We start from the raw sequence: 19,243 nt of genomic DNA, 5'->3' as shown, positions 1-19,243 counted from the left end.
CCGTAGGGGACCGCACCGCCACTTCCCAGCAAATTAGGGACACTGTTGCTCCTGGGGTATCGGCGAGGACCATTCGCAACCGTCTCCATGAAGCTGGGCTACGATCCCGCACACCGTTAGGCCGTCTTCCGCTCACGCCCCAACATCGTGCAGCCCGCCTCCAGTGGTGTCGCGACAGGCGTGAATGGAGGGACGAATGGAGACGTGTCGTCTTCAGCGATGAGAGTCGCTTCTGCCTTGGTGCCAATGATGGTCGTATGCGTGTTTGGCGCCGTGCAGGTGAGCGCCACAATCAGGACTGCATACGACCGAGGCACACAGGGCCAACACCCGGCATCATGGTGTGGGGAGCGATCTCCTACACTGGCCGTACACCACTGGTGATCGTCGAGGGGACACTGAATAGTGCACGGTACATCCAAACCGTCATCGAACCCATCGTTCTACCATTCCTAGACCGGCAAGGGAACTTGCTGTTCCAACAGGACAATGCACGTCCGCATGTATCCCGTGCCACCCAACGTGCTCTAGAAGGTGTCAAGTCAACTACCCTGGCCAGCAAGATCTCCGGATCTGTCCCCCATTGAGCATGTTTGGGACTGGATGAAGCGTCGTCTAACGCGGTCTGCACGTCCAGCACGAACGCTGGTCCAACTGAGGCGCCAGGTGGAAATGGCATGGCAAGCCGTTCCACAGGACTACATCCAGCATCTCTACGATCGTCTCCATGGGGGAATAGCAGCCTGCATTGCTGCGAAAGGTGGATATACACTGTACTAGTGCCGACATTGTGCATGCTCTGTTGCCTGTGTCTATGTGCCTGTGGTTCTGTCAGTGTGATCATGTGATGTATCTGACCCCAGGAATGTGTCAATAAAGTTTCCCCTTCCTGGTACAATGAATTCACGGTGTTCTTATTTCAATTTCCAGGAGTGTATGTTGAAAATTGTCTGTATTGTCGGATGAATAAAAATCTTGGAATCAAAGATTGCAGCGAAGAGAGATTCTCAGGTCTAGATGCAGAAGAGGGAAAAAGGACGAGATAAATTACTAGGCACTACAAATGCCAGTGGGATATAGGATTTTGCGAAAACTGTCAGGAGTGTTCATAATATGCTGTCAGGTATCAAAGAAAAAAATAAATAAAGTAGAGAAGAAATAAGAATTCTAACTGGACCTGAAACTCAAGAGTCTGTAAAGCTCTACGAGGAGAAGGAGAAAAATTGTCATACTAACAAAGAAAGATAGTCTCTTTTCCTTTATTGTTAAAATGCAGATTTTTGGAAACTAATTCCTTTATAGGTAAGAAGAAGTACATAAGATCCAACGAAGAGCGGCACGTTTCGTCACGGGATCATTTAATCCACGCAAGAGTATTGGGGAGATGCTCAACAAACTCCAATGGCAGACGCTACCAGAGAGGTGTTGTGCATCACTGAGAGGCTTACTATTGAATTTTCCAAGGAGTACTTTCCGGGAAGAATCTGGCAACACGTGCCATTCGCGAGTGGAACAGGGAAGGCGGAATAGATAGTGATAGAAAAAGTACTCTCTGCCACACACCGTAAGATGGCTAATGGAATATTGATGTAGTTGCAGATACAGGTGTCAGAGGGTTCCAAACTTTTAAAAGGTATATTCTGTTAAACAGTGCTGAAGAATTACAATGTATTTAAAGAATGGTGTCACGGCATTATCAAAGCCTGCTGTTATATATACAGTTATTCACAAGTTATTCACAGACAAATAATTTCGGTCATGGAAGTGTCTTCAGGTCATAGATTGGCATTACGTCATTTTAAATGATGGTTTCTTAGCGTTAAAAATTAATTGCTTTCACCTGTGTGTATATGTGACATACGCTGTAATTGAACACATTTGTATATTTGACGCACAGCAACCTTCATTCAACCTCATGTAAGGCTTATCTCCAACTTGAATTTGTCGCATGACCGAAACTAGTGCTTCTCTGAAAATAAAGACAGGGTGTAAAAGGTATGGTCAAACTCGATGGCTTGTTGGCCAGTGTCACCATAACGGATACCTAACAGCTTCATTGTAAACTTTTTAGAAAATTACATTAATATTCTTGATCCACCTACGTGTTACTTCCACTGAACGTGTGAAGATAAACAGACGTATAATAGTTTATTATTCGTACTCTCCAGCGTGATTGGAATGGAAAATACCTTGCGTATGTTACATAAGTACCCTCTGCTAAGCAATTTGTAGTGAAATGCAAAGTAAAGACGTAGCTGTAAACAGATGTAAATGTCGTGACACTGCACGGTGCGTCGTTCAGTCTTCTTAGATGTTAAAGAGACGTCGTCTCGTCTTTTTATAGTTCTGGACCGAGATGTTTGAGATGGATAATCTTCTGCTCTCAGCTGTAAGCTCGTAATTGTTATTTGTGCTATGAAGGGTGCCAAACACGAGTAAAAGTTGAGTTTTTTGTTATTTCATTCAAGGATGTACAAGCAGTAAGAGTAAACAACAGTCACGTGCATCTACTTGAGCTTAGTTGTTAGTCAAGAAGTTCCGTCAGAATGTATGTCAGAGGTAATAAGGGTGTGAGTGACCACACCATACAGTACTTCTACTTACTGACTGAGTCGGTAAAGAAGTGATCATTCTCATCTTTCTTGAAATATCACTACAAGTCGAGCGTTGAGAAACATGATGAGGTGACAACGCTAACCGCTTTTCGTGTAATTTGAAGCTCTGTCACGTAATTTCATTTACTTATATACCTTATTTCTACAACGGAATGTTATTTAACGCTGTGAAATGTTTACTTCTAACACGATACTTCTAGCACCGTTGCTTCACCTTTTACTGGAGCACGAGCAGATGCAAGACCTAAGTTATGAAATATACATATAACAAACTGGGTGTTTCAGTCAAACTAGGCGAAAATTACGTGGGAAGGAACAGTAGAGAGAAAGACGGTAGTTAAGATAGACGTCATAAGGAAGATTTAATTGCTTCAGTCGGATTCAAAAATTTCTTTACTTGATCTTGAGCTATAATTAAGTACACAACACGGCTCTGCGAAGGGTTTGAGTATCTTTTAATATGAAAATAGTTGTTCCCTTTTTTTAAAAAGAAGCAAGAATAAGAAGTAATTCTTGATAAATCTTATATTTTTTATGAAACTGAATATCATCATTTTCTGTAAATATTGAATAAAACGACACACATATTTTGAATATTTCAAATTATTAAGCATTTAGTAACAAATTTCTTTTAGGTTTGTCACTTCCACTTGCAAAACTGTAGGTAGTCATTCTTCCTTTTTAAGGGCATGACATATAAAACAGTGACATGTACTTATTACCCTTTTAACGCTGAATGTTGCGAATCCGCATCATACCATTGCTGTGCTAATAATTGGAAGTTCAGCTGTTTTTGAGCACCAGTGCCGGTAGGTGCTAATTCTGCGTGAAGCTACCAACGCTTCTGACAAGTGCTGCATTCTTCTGTGTGTTTCGGGCACCTCTAAAGATTTCTTACTTTTATCTTTCATCTAGAAATGTATTCAGGTGTTAAGGGATTACTATCGTTGGACGGTCGTCTACCAGTACCTTACAGTCATCAGCTTCACTACCGTTGTCGTTAGCACCATCGCTGACACGCTGGTTGTTTCAGGCATAACCGAAAAAACTGAGGAACGACAAGCCATGCACAGAGAATGATTTATCGTCAAGTAACATATTCTTTTCAGATAGTCTTTTATGAGGTATACGTACATTACGTCAGTCACTTTCTAAGAATGAATAAGGACAATTCGATACAGATTAAAATTTTGAATAATTTAGAACGCATGTTCAAGAAGTCTACCAAGAATCTCATTACACGTTTCATTGTTTCGCAGCAATTATCGCCAAGTTCAGTCAAGTATGAATAAATTTCGTGAACACATCGTAAGTAGGCTGTTTAGGTTTTTATGTTGGTAACGTCACGTAGCGCTCTGTATGAAAACCACTGACTGTGCTGTGTGCAGTCTGTGGCTGGTTGGCATTATTGGAATATTCGCTTGTGTAGTGTTGGGCAGTTAGATGTGAACAGCGCGTAGCGTTGGGCAGTTGGAGATGAGCCGTCAGCATTGGTGGATGTGGAGAGAGAGATGCCAGAGTTTTGAAAGGTTACTATAAGCGGACGATCTGGACGTGTGTCCGCCAGAAAAAGGAAACTGTGAAGATGGAGGTCATGATTTGATAGATATATGATAACTTTTGAATATGATTAAGGTAAATACACTGTTTGTTCTCTATCAAAATCTTTCATTTGCTAACTATGCCTATCAGTAGTTACTGCCTTGAGTAGTTAGAATCTTTTATTTAGCTGGCAGTATTGGGGTTCGCTGTATGCAGTAGTTCGAGTAATAAAGATTATTGTGAGGTAAGTGATTCATGAAAGGTATAGGCTATTGTTAGTCAGGGCCATTCTTTTGTAGGGATTATTGAAAGTCAGATTGCGTTGCGCTAAAAATATTGTGTGTCGGTTCAGTGATGATCAGAATAAGTAAAGAGAGAAATGTCTGAGTACGTTCAGTTTATCTCAGCTGTTTTAAAATAAAATGAGGTAAGAAGTTTACCAGCACAGTCATTCATAATTTTTTCTAAGGGGACGTTTCCACATCATTGATTCGTACAGTCGCTAAACTCTTGCGATGCAGTGGAGGAAAAACAGTCAAGGGACTTTGAATAAGGTAAACACTTTGGACACGTGGCCGGTCCTTTCTTGACTAATCCAGTGTTCCCAAAGGTGTATATTGCTGGATCTCCATCATGCTGGTAGCAGAGATTGTTGAAGGCTCTGTAACACAACAACCAGCCACGCTAGATACGAGCCGCTCACATATGGGCATAACTAATAAACAACGGGTTAAGAAGGATGTGCTCCTTAAAAAAATTATTCCCCCTGTAGTTATCACTAGTTTCGCTTTATTTCATTGATTTTAGTCCCAGTTGAAAAGATTAAGAAACTAAATATGTTAGTATACATAGGTTTATTATCAGAATAACGCACCAATCGATACGTTACAGTATCACCAAATATTTAGTGAGCTCTGTTTTTGAAAATTCAAAAAGGATCGTTACCTAAATACGAGCAACGGAGTAAGCATCACTGAAAATGTAGAGCAACTGATTCTGTGAGAGAGGAGTGGAGGTTGCAGATAATCTGAAAGGTGCTGCGGATTACAGACATCCAAGTGAGCTGTGAGCTCCGTGAGGCGCACCGTATCTGCTAGTGCTTAGAGTGCTCAGACGAAGACGGCGAACCTTACGGTACGAGTGAACTTCCACAGGTTGTCTATGTGAAATTATACGATTTGTCTGCGACTGTCAGCTTTTATCTTTCCCGTTGAACTGCATATTACTCACAAACCGTACAGTGACTGTTACACTCTACGCAACAAAGTACCTAAAAATCTGTCGAATTAAGAAATGAAAAAGGCATATCAAGAAATATGATGCGACAAAGTAAACTTTAAGTACTCGAAGTTAAATCGAACTGGACGAGATCCACGACTGTCTCACGAATATTACAAAGTACACACTTCACTGCTTCAATCACGTTTTAGTAACAGTGTTTAGTTTGGCACGACGCGTTTCAGCAGCTTTCTCCTGTCATCAAGTGGCCATCAACTGATTATACATTATTTTGTATGACTACATTTGCCATGAGTGTTGTTGTTGTTGTTGTGTTGTTGTTGTGTGTAACAGAGACGTTATGTAGCGAAATCTTTTGACTATGGCAAAAAAAAAATTACTGAGAGTTATTCAACTTTCTCAATTGTATATCTGGCAGATTTGTCTGCGACTGAGGTTTTATCTCCCCTTTTCAAGTACACATTATTCACAAACCGTATGATAACCCAAGAGCGGAGGGGTCTGTGAAAGGGAGACGTTATTTTTTAACACTAGAGAAAGTAATCCGACAAATTCCAACAAACCCATGAGGAACAATTTTTAACCGACAGGTCTAAGTGGTGGCATACACAAATGACGTAGCGTTAACCGTAAGGAATATCAGGGCTTTAAAGGATAATTATGCTGCATTGGAAGGAGCGGCGCGGGAATTAGGACTGGAAGTTGATAAAGGTAAAACAAAGTACATGTTTATGGGTGATCCTGGTGGGGATAGAGGAGAGACTTCAATAAAAATAAATCGGAAAGGGTACCAAAGAGTGAAAAAGTTTAAATACCTTGACTGGATAATAACAGAAGACAACAGGAGAACAGCAGAAATTCAAGATAGGTTAACAAGTGTTATTATTCCTTGCATGATGTATTCAAGTCCAGAAACGATAATAGGAATAAAAAATATATTTGACTGTATTAAGATCTATAGTAATGTATGGATCGGAAGGATGGGTGGTGACCACACAGAGGAAGACTGGTTGTTAACATGAGAAAGGAAAATTTTGAGAAAGATATTTGGGGCGATGAGAGAGGAAGGAAGTTGGAGAATGAGAACAAATTCAAAACTAGAGGCGTTTTTTGGACAGATGAATATTAAACTCAAACATCAAGCAAGGAAAAATAATATCGGCTTGACATGTATAGAAAATGTCAGAAACTCAATGTGTTAAGAACGTGTCGATAAGAACGCCCGAAGAGAGAAGACCCAGGTAAAGATACGGAGGAGGATCTCAAAGCAATGGGAATCAGAAAGTGGAGGAGGACAGCGATTGACAGAAAGGAACGGAGACAGGTGACAAAGGAGGCTGAGGTTCTACAAGGACTGTAGCGCCGACAAGTAAGTAGGTAGTACGTGGTGTCACATGAGATAAATATGTCAAACAAAATACTGGATTGTTGTTAAAATGTGACTGTAGCAGAAAAGAGACTTGTGTATGAAAAATTAAAGTACGCCTATGAGACATAATGAAAGTAAAAGCTCCAAAAGTAGGTGCAATAAAGTAATACGTTTTTAACATTTTACAGGACAGGCCTGTTTCGGTTTATTGCCTTTATCAAGTGACCTGCGAAAATAAGATTGGTAATATTATATACACGTAAATCGTGGCTGTTTTATGTTTGATTTACATTAGTACTTAAGTGTAGTTGAATGTGATGAGCATATTGCAACTATAATAATTTTTTCCGTCTTGTGTTGGTAAGCATAATGCTTTTTATAGTTACGAAATGTAAAAATACACGTTTTTGTCAGATATTTTGACAGTTCAGTTTTGACAGATCTTTACTACGATACCATATTTTTACGACGTACATACAACTTATCAGATATGATGCTACATTTCGTTGTTCTTGCTGTCGTTTAAATTTTATCTATGGTCTGTGTAAGTTTTGTTAATCATGTGACTATTTCTTTTGGTATTCTACACTGTCAATAAAGTTTTAGAGATAGCATTTATGTTTAAAATCACTCTGTTCATTTAGAGTTTTGTGTGGATGTTTCCTTGTATGAATAAGAATTTCTTATTATTCGTGATTGTTAACAGTAAGTCCTTTCGATATATTGTGTAATTTTTCTAAGGCAGTTTCATTTTTCCTTGCTTTGTGCTGTTGAGTTTCAGGTGCAAATAGAAGCTTGACGGATTTAAGGAACACGCTAGAAACAGTGATAGTAATCCCTGAAGCTTCTATTTAAGTCTGAAAATTCAACGCCACAAAGGCGGGAAAACTGAAACTGCCTTAGAAACATTGCACAAAATACCGAAACGACATACTAGAGCAGTTTCGATTAACTGGGAATTCATATTCATACAAGGAAATATCCGCACTAAATTCTAGATGAATATACTGATTTTAAACGTAAATGCCTGCAGGGGTGGCCAAGCGGTTCTAGGCAATACAGTCCGGCACCGCGCGACCGCTACGGTCGCAGGTTCGAATCCTGCCTCGGGCATGGATGTGTGTGATGTCCTTAGGTTAGTTAAGTTTAAGTAGTTCTAAGTTCTAGGGGGTGATGACGTCAGAAGTTAAGTCCCGTAGTGCTCAGAGACATTTGAACCATTTTTTTTAAACGTAAATACTATCTCTAAAACTTTGTGCACAGTATAGAATATGAAAAGAAATAGTCGCATGATTAAAACAACTTACACATGACATAGTTCAAATTTGAAAGAAAGTAAAAACAACGTAATGTAATATCATTTCTGTTTAGTTGTGTATATTTTGTAAAGATATAGCGTCGTAGTAAAGAACTGTCAGAATTGAACTTTCAAAATATGTGAAGAAAACGCGAATTTTTACGTTTCGTAACTGTAAAAAGTATTACACTTACCAAGACATGAAAGAAAAAGTTTACTATATATACAATACGGTCATCATCTCCAACTAGACGTAAGTACCAATGCAAATGTAACCATAAAGTAGCTACGATTTACGTATGGATAATCTTACCAATCATGTTTTCGCAGGTCACTTGATAATGGAAATAAGCCGAAACAGGCCTGTCGTGTGCAATATTAAAAATATTACCTTACTGCAGCTTATTTTGGAACGTTGATTTTCATTATGCCTTATACTGAAGTATACTATGCTGAGGACCCAATGGAACGTTAAGAAACTATCGGTGTTGCTGAGCTTTACAGAATTACGACGATTCTGTCAAGAGTGTTGTGCGGTGGGCGTCATCAGAACACGCCAGTTGCGATGGTCGTGCTGTTCCAAGTGGTTCATTACATCTGCAATTAGATAACGTTCTACAGCTGTAAAGGGAAGCTTAGGAAATCCGTTTGGCGGCAAGCGTGACATTAGCGGGGTACTCACGGCGGAGCGATTGTCGTGGTGCGTGCAGAGCAGCGCGCACTGCGCCTCGCGCACGTCGTCGGCGGCGGCCGCGGCGACGGCGACGGCGGCGACGACGCAGGCGGCGAGCGCCAGCAGCGGCAGCGGCAGCGGCAGAGGCGCCGGGCCCGGCTGCAGCCGCGCGCGCGCCCGCCCCATGACTGACGCGCCGGCCGCGAGGACCGCACCAGCAGGCCTCCGCCAGCCCGCGGCGCCGCAGGGGGCAGCGGGGCGCAGCCGCTCGCCGCTCCCGCCACCGCCACACGTGCGCGGCGGGACTGCAGCGTCGCAGGCGCAGGCGAAGCACGGCCTACTGCTCACAATACGACAGTGCAGCGCTTGTAAGAATTACGAGGCCGTAACACACTTTCGGAAAAAAACCGCAGCACATAAACGAAAGTTGCTTTGCTTGTTTCTACATGTCAAAGATAATGTTGTTGTTGTTGTTGTTGTTGTTGTGGTCTTCAGTCCTAAGACTGGTTTGATGCAGCTCTCCATGCTACCCTATCCTGTGCAAGCTTCTTCATCTCCCAGTACCTACTGCAATCTACATCCTTCTGAATCTGCTCAGTCTTCCTCTACGAGTTTTGCCCTCCACGCTGCCCTCCAATCCTAAACTGGTGATCCCTTGATTCCTCAGAGCATGTCCTACTAACAGGTCCCTTCTTTTTGTCAAGTTGTGCCACAAACTCCTCTTCTCCCAAATTCTATTCAATACCTCCTCATTAGTTATGTGATCTACCCATCTAATCTTCAGCATTCTTCTGTAGCACCACATTTCGAAAGCTTCTATTCTTTTATTGTCCAAACTATCTATCGTCAATGTTTCACTTCCATACATGGCTGCACTCCATACAAATACTTTCAGAAACGACTTCCTGACACTTAAATCACCACTCGATGTTAACAAATTTCTCTTTTTCAGAAATGCTTTTCTTGCCATTGCCAGTCTACATTTTACGTCATCTCTAATTCGACCATCATCAGTTACTTTGCTCCCCAATTAGCAAAACTCCTTTACTACTTTAAGTGTCTCATTTCCTAATCTAATTCTCTCAGCATCATCCGACTTAATTCGACTACATTCCATTATCCTCGTTTTACTTTTGTTGATGTTCATCTTATATCCTCCTTTCAAGACACTGTCCGATCCGTTCAACTGCTCTTCCAAGTCCTTTGCTGTCTCTGACAGGATTACAATGTCATCGGCGAACTTCAAAGTTGTTATTTCTTCTCCATGGATTTTAATACCTACTCCGAATTTTTCTTTTGTTTCCTTTACTGCTTGCTCAATATACAGATTGAATAACATCGCGGAGACGCTACAACCCTGTCTCACTCCCTTCCCAACCACTGCTTCTCTTTCATGTCCCTCGACTGTTATATCTGCCATCTGGTTTCTGTAGAAATTGTAAATACCCTTTCGCTCTCTGTATTTTACCCCTGCCACCTTTAGAATTTGAAAGAGAGTATTCCAGTCAACATTGTCAAAAGCTTTCTCTAAGTCTACGAAATATTCCCCGAGGTCGGCTTCTCCCAGTTTTTCCATTCGTCTCTAGAGAATTCGTGGTAGTATTTTGCAGCTGTGACTTATTAAACTGATAGTTCGGCAGTTTTCACATCTGTCAACACCTGCTTTCTTTGGGATTGGAAGTATTATGTTCTTCTTCACGTCTGAGGATATTTCGCCTGTCTCATACATCTTGCTCACCAGATGGTAGAATTTCGTCAGGACTGGCTCTCCCAAGGCCGTCAGTAGTTCTAATGGAATGTTGTCTACTCCCGGGTCCTTGTTTCGACTCAGGTCTTTCAGTGCTCTGTCAAACTCTTCACGCAGTATCGTATCTCCCATTTCATCTTCATCTACATCCTCTTCCATTTCCATAATATTGTCCTCAAGTACATCGCCCTTGTATAGACCCTCTATATACTCTTTCCACCTTTCTACTTTCCCTTCCTTGCTTAGAACTGGGTTTCCATCTCAGATCTTGATGATCATGCAAGTTGTTCTCTTTTCTCCAAAGGTCTCTTTAATTTTCCTTCTCTAGTGAGATAAGCCTCTACATCCTTACATTTGTCCTCTAGCCATCCCTGCTTAGCCATTTTGCACTTCCTGTCGATATCCTTTTTGAGACGTTTGTATTCCTTTTTGTCTGCTTCATTTACTGCATTTTTATATTTTCTTCTTTCATCAATTAAATTCAATATTTCTTCTGTTACCCAAGGATTTCTACTAGCCCTCGTCGTTTTATCTACTTGATCCTCTGCTGCCTTCACTACTTCATCCCTCAGAGCTACCCATTTTTCTTCTACTGTACTTCTTTCCCCCATTCCCTTATGCTCTCCCTGAAACTCTGTACAACCTCTGGTTTAGTCAGTTTATCCAGGTCACATCTCCTAAAATTCCCACTTTTTTTGCAATTTCTTCAGTTTTAATCTACAGTTCATAACCAATAGATTGTGGTCAGAGTCCATATCTGCCACTGGAAATGTAATACTGATTAAAACCTGGTTCCTAAATCTCTGTCTTACCATTATAGAATCTATCTGATACCTTCTAGTATCTCCTGGATTGTTCCATGTATACAACCTTCTTTCATGATTCTTGAACCAAGGTGAAAGATAATGTTAAGTCAAATTTCGCACAAGTCGCTATGAAGCACCACTATGAGGATGCAAATCAGGTTTGTTTTAAACACCCGCTGTAATGCTCGTAGCCGTTGGTCACCTCTGAGATTGGACGTGGTGAGCTGATGCTAGTCAAAAATGCCTTTAAGGTAACAAAGGCTCCATTATCAACACTTCACTGCGTTTGAACGATGTCGTGTAATAGGGCTACGAGAAACTGGATGTGGCTTTTGCAATTTTGCAGATAGGTTGGCATGGCATTAGCCACTGCAGAAGTTTACTGGCAGGAGGTGTCACGAGAATGTACGGTCGCAAGAAGACCGGGCTCTGCACAGCCGTGTGGCACTAGCGAACCTCTTTGGCGTTTGGCTCTGGCGCAGTAATTTAGACAACAGTTGGCATCACAGTGGCACAACGAACTATTACAAATCGGTTGCTTCAAGACAGCTCCGACCCAGACATTCCACCTACCCCAAAGTACCACTATTTTTTACTGCAGTGATGTCGAGCGAGAGTTCCTTTGAGGGCACGATGGACGTCTTTTGTGCTTTCTGATGAAAGCTGTTTCTGCCTCTGTGCCAGTGATGGCCCATGGTTATCCCAAGCACCCCGACTGCAAATTGGTACGTCAGTCTAGTGTTTCGACCTGTTGTTCTGCCATTCACGAACAGTATCCCAGGGGGTGTTTTCCAACAGGATAGCGTTCCCCCACGTACAGCTGTCGTAACCCAACATGTTCTTCAGAGTCGACATCTTGCTTTGGCCTGCTCGATCACCAGATCTGTCTCCAATTGAGCACATATTGATGGTAGGCAATGGAAATTTCGTAACTCCAAATGTCAGTGAAAACTCGTAATTCCAGTAGCAGTATCTTCATCAAAGTGAGATTTGAAAGTCCATGGATTCCTTTAATCTGTGAATAGTTAGACTTCTACAACACGGTTACACATATAGTAACTTAAGGAAACATTTTTACTTCACCTTCAAAATTTAATAAAATGGAGTTACGAGATTTTCACTGCCTTCATTTTACATTTGCATCAGCTTATTTCGTGCTTACATTAACCTTGATGTTGCATTGTTAATCACTTCAATATGTTACCTAGACAGGACTTTCATTACTCAACATTATTTTTTGGTGTTGCGATTTTTTCCTGTCAGTGTTATTAAAGTGCAGTTATTAACAGAGGTCCAGTGTGGGCTGTAATTATCGTATGGCAGCGATTCTTGGCAGATATGCTAATGCGTTAATGCGGAATCGAATTCTTTTCCACAATAAATCGGTTCCGCATTAACGCATTAGAATATCTTCCAACTTCCACTGCCATACGATAATTAAGGCCCATACTTCTTACAAAGACAGCCACTGTAGTATCCACCGGTGCCAAGCTTGCAGCTTTCGATAAAATGGCTCCCCTGCACAAGAATCACAATAATTGAACGAGTGCAGCTGAATGACATATGGGCGACGACATACAAGAGTTTAGGTCTGGCTGTGAAGCTTGAGTGGATAGCCGAAAAAGTTAAGGCTACCGCTCCCGACAGAGGGGAAATCATGGTTCCCGTCTCGGTATGGAACAAATTTTCAACGTCGCTGTTCCATTGTACAGAAGAGGTCTGCGTGTATTCACAGCTGCAAATCCATTTCCTGTATTTCAGAGTAGTGTCTCACCTATATCTACATACTATGTAGTCATTGTAGAACGCATGCCAGGAGAAACTCCCAAACTAACAAGGGAAAAACACCTACTCTTTACCGTCGATTTCGTCCAAACTTATGGCAGGTGTATGGCTTGGCCAGGAATGAAAGGGACAAAAGTGGGAGCGCCAGATGGCCATTTGTTTAGAAACAATAGCATTTTTGGCGCCGGTCGGCTCACGGACCTTATCCCACGCACTTAAATCGCGTGAGTCGGAGACAGACACCCACATGCACATACTGGGAAGAAGGTTCCCCAGAAGACACGTCTTCTTCTGTGGGAAATATGCGTGCAATAGACATACACTACATTTAAACTAAATAATAACATTCTATACATGAAACAAATGCGTACCTCATATGTTCTAAAACTCGGTGCATAAAACTGGAATTTTCCGGTGCTCAGACCTCGTGTTCTGATCGTCATAAAGAAGTATGGTCAAATGTTTTGAATAGAATTTGGACTAGGTACCATTTGTACACCAAACAGAAGGATCATCTTACTGTCACTATCCTACTGTACAGGCTCAAACTATGAGTATTACACACTTCTTCCTGCTTAGACAAATGGAGAAAATCGGTTGGTTCTTTTTGTATCTGCTTTAGTCTACGGTAGGCTTCATGAGACTTATGGAGGCACCATTACTTCATGGGCAGTTCCTCGGGAAACCCCTGAAATGTTTTTTTTTTACCGTACTTTTACCGTCACCAGCGGACCAAACCCCAGCTCAGGGTTCCAAGACGGCTCAGCACAGCAAATGGCATAAATTTTTACGATATGTTCCCAAGTCCCAGATCTCAAACAACGTTCAAAATTGATTGGTATCTTTATCTGTTTTCAGAATACATACGTTCAAAGTTACCCTAATTCTACATGTAAAATCCGGCACGAGGCGCAATGCACGTAGTAAATAACCGCAGTAAATTGCTCAAATTTTAACGGAATATTCTCTAGGCATCTATCGAAAGGAGCCGTCTCCCAGTTTTCAAAAATCATTATCCGTTATCAAGAAACATGTTTTTTGGGTACCAAAACTCAGCCACAGATTCGAAAGGGGTTATACATTCCAAATGGCCGTAATTTTTACAATGTATTTATACAATCCCTATCTCGAATAGCCTTGAAAATTTCCTTCGCAATTTCATCCGTTTCCGAGACACAAACCTTCAAAGTTACCCTACATGTACACGTAAAATACTCTCGTAAGTTCCGATGCGAGGCGAAAACGTAGTTTATAAAGTGACGTAGCGTGGAGAAATATGCTGTAAATTGTCTCTGTTATCAGCTGGGAACTTCATGTTGTAGTACTGAAGCACATGCAAAATTTTCTGCACTTGCAATCCGGTATGAGGTGTACAATTAGTTTCGTGTCCCTTCAATTTCACGTACGCAAACTATTAAAATTTTACTGACCAATACATTTCATTCCATACGAGTTACATGCCCTGATGCAGCAGTGAACCAGAGGAAAAATGCAACTACTGGACCACAAAAAATGCGAATATGTTCATGTTTCTTTAAATGAATATGATTGAAGAGTGGGATACCAGCCACCTCATTCTGCCTTCCTAAGCACCTTTCAAAGATTTCCATAAACTGTGGCATGCCATCATTTTCGCGGTTTTTTATGCTCAGAGAGGAGAAGACAGTGGTAGTTGCAAAGAGATGGAAAGTAATAAACACAGGGAGAAAATGGACAGTAGTTGTGTTATAGAAAGAGCGAAGGAGTCAATGGCAGTGTGTGTGTGTGTGTTTGAGAGAGAGAGAGAGAGAGAGAGAGAGAGAGAGAGAGAGGGGGGGGGGAACAGTGGCAGTGGAACATAACTGACTGTGAGAGAACAGTGCTAGGAAAAGATTGTAGGAGATAGTACAAGGGGGACGGTGGAGAGGAATAAAGAGACAGAGAAAGTGGAAGGGGATTAAGGCCAGTGATAATGAGAGACTGAGTACATGACAATGACACGAGGAAGAGACAGATAGTGCCAGTGAGAATAGACAGTATCAGTAGGAAGGAAGGAATGAAGTATTAGAGAGCAATAGGCAGATAGTGACAGTGAGAGAAGACTGTAGTAGTAGTGCAGAATGAAGGGGTATGTGGGTCTGGCGGTGACAGTTGGACACAGAGAGATAATGTCAATGAGATGGGCTGAATGAGTGACTGAGAATGGGCTAGTGGGAGTGGATGGGTATGAGCGACTTACAGCGATGAACTAGTGAGCGTGACTGAGTTATAGTTAGAGGAAATTATGGAAGTTTGAGATGAGCTGCATGTTGCAAAGAGCTCTAAAATGGTCCCATGACAAAATTTTTGGGAAAATTTTTAAAGATGCTAAGGAAAGTAGAATGAGGCAATTGGTAGCTCACTTTTCAGAGTCTTTTAAATAAACAGGAACGTACTCGCATTTTTTTGCTCCGATAGAGTCATTTCTCCTCTGGTACATGCATACACAACAATAAGAGACCGAGAACTATGGGCACAGTTACATGCGTTAACAGACAGTATTTCATAAACAACATATGAAGAGTTCCCGCGGACACGACATAACAGACATGCCAATAGGCAGCTAACAACAATCTCATTAGCGACAGTGACGACAGTGACAGTGAACAGAATGAGGAGGACTATGACATGTAACAGTAAATAAGACACATATAATTATGAATCTGACGTAACATGCCAAAATGCGCTGACAAATTGTACATATCAGTCAAGTAATAGTCAAAGACAGTGAATACTAGCGTAAATGTAATATAAAGTGCTTGAAATGTAGCCAAGAAAGCATCCAGTGTTGTACATGGACGAATACCTAATGTTAATGCACGGCATTAGCAATAACATTACTATACTATTTCGTTGTGACTGGTGGCCAACAGCTCGAAGAAACCACTCCCAGGTATTCACCGCCAGTCATAATCGGTCATGGCACTGATAGATCTTGTCTCTATCATATCATTTTTTTACATTCTTCTTAAATGAACCAAATTTTATTTATAGTTCAACCTCAAATTACCCGTTAATTTAAAAAAGTATGTATTCCATGTGAAATGTCACAGGTAAGAACAATAAGAAAAACAACAAAAAACGATGAGAAACGAAAACTGTAATATACACGATCTTTAAAAAATATCAGGTAATAGATCTTTACATCTGCATTAAATAAAATAAATGAGCCATTTAGGCTAAAGTGCTATCGGGGTAACGGATGCCGCAGCGGAAAGAGTGCAGGCGGGCAGTCCGACGGTAGTGGAATAGAGTCCCTACACAAAACCACATTCTATTTTCAAGCCTATCTCTCCCAAGGCTCCGTAACACCCATTCCTACAAGGGAAACATGGCCAGTAGTGTTCGTAAATTCCGTACTATGATCGATGCGCAGGAAATATGTAGATAACCTAATTTCATCGGTATAGGACGCTGTCTGTTATACTTTGGTATATATGATCGAACGGATATACTGCACAGTCATCTGGCTGCATTCGCAGTCTAGTATATGGTAGCTGAAAAGTAGTGGAGGGATGACTTACTGATGATACAGAAATTGGGAAGCATTCTAGTGTGTCATCAGCTGGTGTTGAAATTAAGGAAGAACTGGTAAACTTTGATGTATATGACTGAACGGATGTACTCCACAGTCATCTATCTGCATTTGTAATATAATGTGTGGTACTTGCGAAGTACTAGAGGGATGATTTAGCGATGATGCAGAAATTGGGCAGCATTCCGCTGCGTCATTGGCTGGTAAAATTGATCGCACTATCAACTGCAATGTGTATTACCGTTCATCACCCCATATTAACAGTGTCTTTCTCATCCCATCTGTCCACTGATATGCCGTTGATTATCACATAATGATTGACTGACACATGAAGGGCGTCTTGTCAGTGAGAAACGTCGCCTCAGTGTTTTATTTCTACCAACCTGTATGTTGTGGGAGCTACATAGTTTACACCATAAGATGTTCCGCTTTCTGTGAGAGGCAAAGAACGAAAACATGTTAATATCGGTTTAGCGGCTAACACATCCTCGAACTCATGGCAGAACAACAAAGTGTATGGTGGTGTACATAACTCCAGTCATACACTACTTGAGCGTGTTACAGCCGAAAAAACAATGTATTAAACTGTTTATCAGGGAGCAATAAAGGAACACTCTCTTGTGATTGATAGTCTGCTGGATATAGTCTTCTTCCAGTATAGTTGACAAAACTTTATGCAGATCTGTACAAGCTTTTGAGCATTGACCCTATGCTCCAATGGAGTGACACATGTATATACATATAATATGCATGCAGACAGTATTTGTCTCTTTAATATATCAGAAGAGAGACGTGTGGTAAAATCTTATAGGAGGTTCTATTACAAGGAGTGTTATAACTGGTTAAAGTTTGGATACAGATAATTTTGCGTCGGCGGTGACACTGTAGAGTCTTGTACCAGGGGAAGCAAGGGAGAGGGTGTTGTTTGGTGGCTGGTATACACTTTCTACAACACAACTGCACGCATTTTTACATTTTTAACACGGTTCTTTATTAACAAGAACAAGGAGCTTCCATGTGTTGTGGTACAAACTGTTCCATAGCAGTTCACGTTAGCCTCACTGCTGGTGAAGTACAAGTCCCACCATAAACACTACACTCTCAAAACCTGTGATGTGAACTGACAGACGCCAACTAGAACAGTGACTGATACTGCGACTGATCGACTGCGACTGACTTTGATTGCGACTGAGTCTGACTCTCTGACTGGAATCTCCAGTCTGCGGCGAGTTTTAAATACTTGCGGTCGTGAGGGCGTTGGTGGGCGTTGCTTGCTAGTCTGTCGTTGGCCTCTCTCCTGACAGGCGCACTTGCTTCAGTGTCTACTACCAATATTCTAGCAACCTCTTTGCTGACTTGAGTGCTGCCGGCAGCTTACGTCAGCACAGATATTTCTCTCAAAACTACATCGATTTTGCTCACAACACCGATAGAAATCAGCTTTATCTACTTTCGTGTAAACATGATTCTCTTTACTATTATTGTCACGATTACGTGTTTAAAAAACAGGTGTTAGAACAAGTACTGTGTTCTTTCTTACTTCATAACCTCTAATTATAAAGTAGACACAACTTGAATTATATTCCGTTGTGGAACCTAGAAATGATAGTGCTTTATTTCCCAACATGTGAGTGGATTACGTGAAACAGGCTGTAATGATCAAATTGCTTTCAAAATTAGAATACAAGACTCTGCTATATGATTAGCAACTTTACAGACATGTCGGTAGAGAGAAGTTATGGAACAAAACTGTCAAATGCAAGCATGCAGGCGGAAACTGCTTTCGATATAACGGAAGACAGAGAGAGATTCAGTAAAATCTTATAGTAGGTTCTATTGTAAGACATGCTCTCGCGATTTCTTTCGTAAACAGAGGTGTGATCAGATTCGCATTGATAAAAGATGGACTCGCCATAGTGTTCAAAATAACAACGTCCTCTTCAGTTATAGCATGTTGTTGTCGAACGTAAAATTATTCTGTTTTTTTCCGACATGTGAGCCAATGGCATGAAAGATTCTATTCTCTAATATTATTTCACGTGTCTGAATTGTTTCTAGTACACATGTGCCTGACACTTTATTTACTGATTTGAATGCAACAGATGCTCTCAGGTTGTGTAATTTGTCCATCAAGCTGAAAGAAATTACCTAATACACATGTTTCTTTTCTTTGACGTTTAAATTCTCGCTTTTTCTTTACTCTGATGATGAAAGCTTAAAAATAACGCTGACATCCTGCAGTGATAGACAGTTTTCTCAGCAAAGTTGTGGACATGTGTAAGGGGTATATAGCCTAATCATTTGTAATTGGAGGTGGTGCACTTTGATGGATGTCGCAAAATAATGATCGGCGGATTGTGTTATACAGTCGAACATAAAAACTATACCGATTTTTTTCATAAACTAAAGGAAAATGGACTGCACCTATTTTCGTGGAAAAAGGGCATTTACTATTATCGCGACTGTTTTTTCCTTTCTAAAAGGCGCTGGATTATAAGAAATGCGTTGATGTTATGAACAATTCTTCTCCATCGCAAAATTGCGATCGCTTACGGTGGGGCGGTGTGGAGGATGGTCCTGTGTGAGTGAGATCGCCGACGCAGCTGTGTTTTACCAT

The 19,243-nt window shown here is 41.1% G+C and overlaps 1 protein-coding gene across 1 annotated transcript in view; it reads right to left on the bottom strand.

The window, feature by feature from the left end:
* Positions 1-19,243, bottom strand: part of LOC126104577 (anosmin-1) — a 279,020-nt gene extending 259,777 nt beyond the window's left edge. The window contains exons 1-3 of the mRNA XM_049912337.1: positions 19,180-19,243; positions 8,886-9,100; positions 8,745-8,783 (exon numbers count right to left, since the gene is read on the bottom strand). Of these exons, the coding sequence (XP_049768294.1) occupies positions 8,745-8,783; positions 8,886-9,100; positions 19,180-19,243 (318 nt within the window). The remainder of the gene's footprint in view (positions 1-8,744; positions 8,784-8,885; positions 9,101-19,179) is intronic.

This window comes from Schistocerca cancellata, chromosome 1 (genome assembly GCF_023864275.1).
Source record: "Schistocerca cancellata isolate TAMUIC-IGC-003103 chromosome 1, iqSchCanc2.1, whole genome shotgun sequence".
NCBI lineage: Eukaryota > Metazoa > Arthropoda > Insecta > Orthoptera > Acrididae > Schistocerca > Schistocerca cancellata.
The sequence above is the reverse complement of the archived record's forward strand: the minus strand, read 5'-3'. Positions and strand labels throughout refer to the sequence as shown.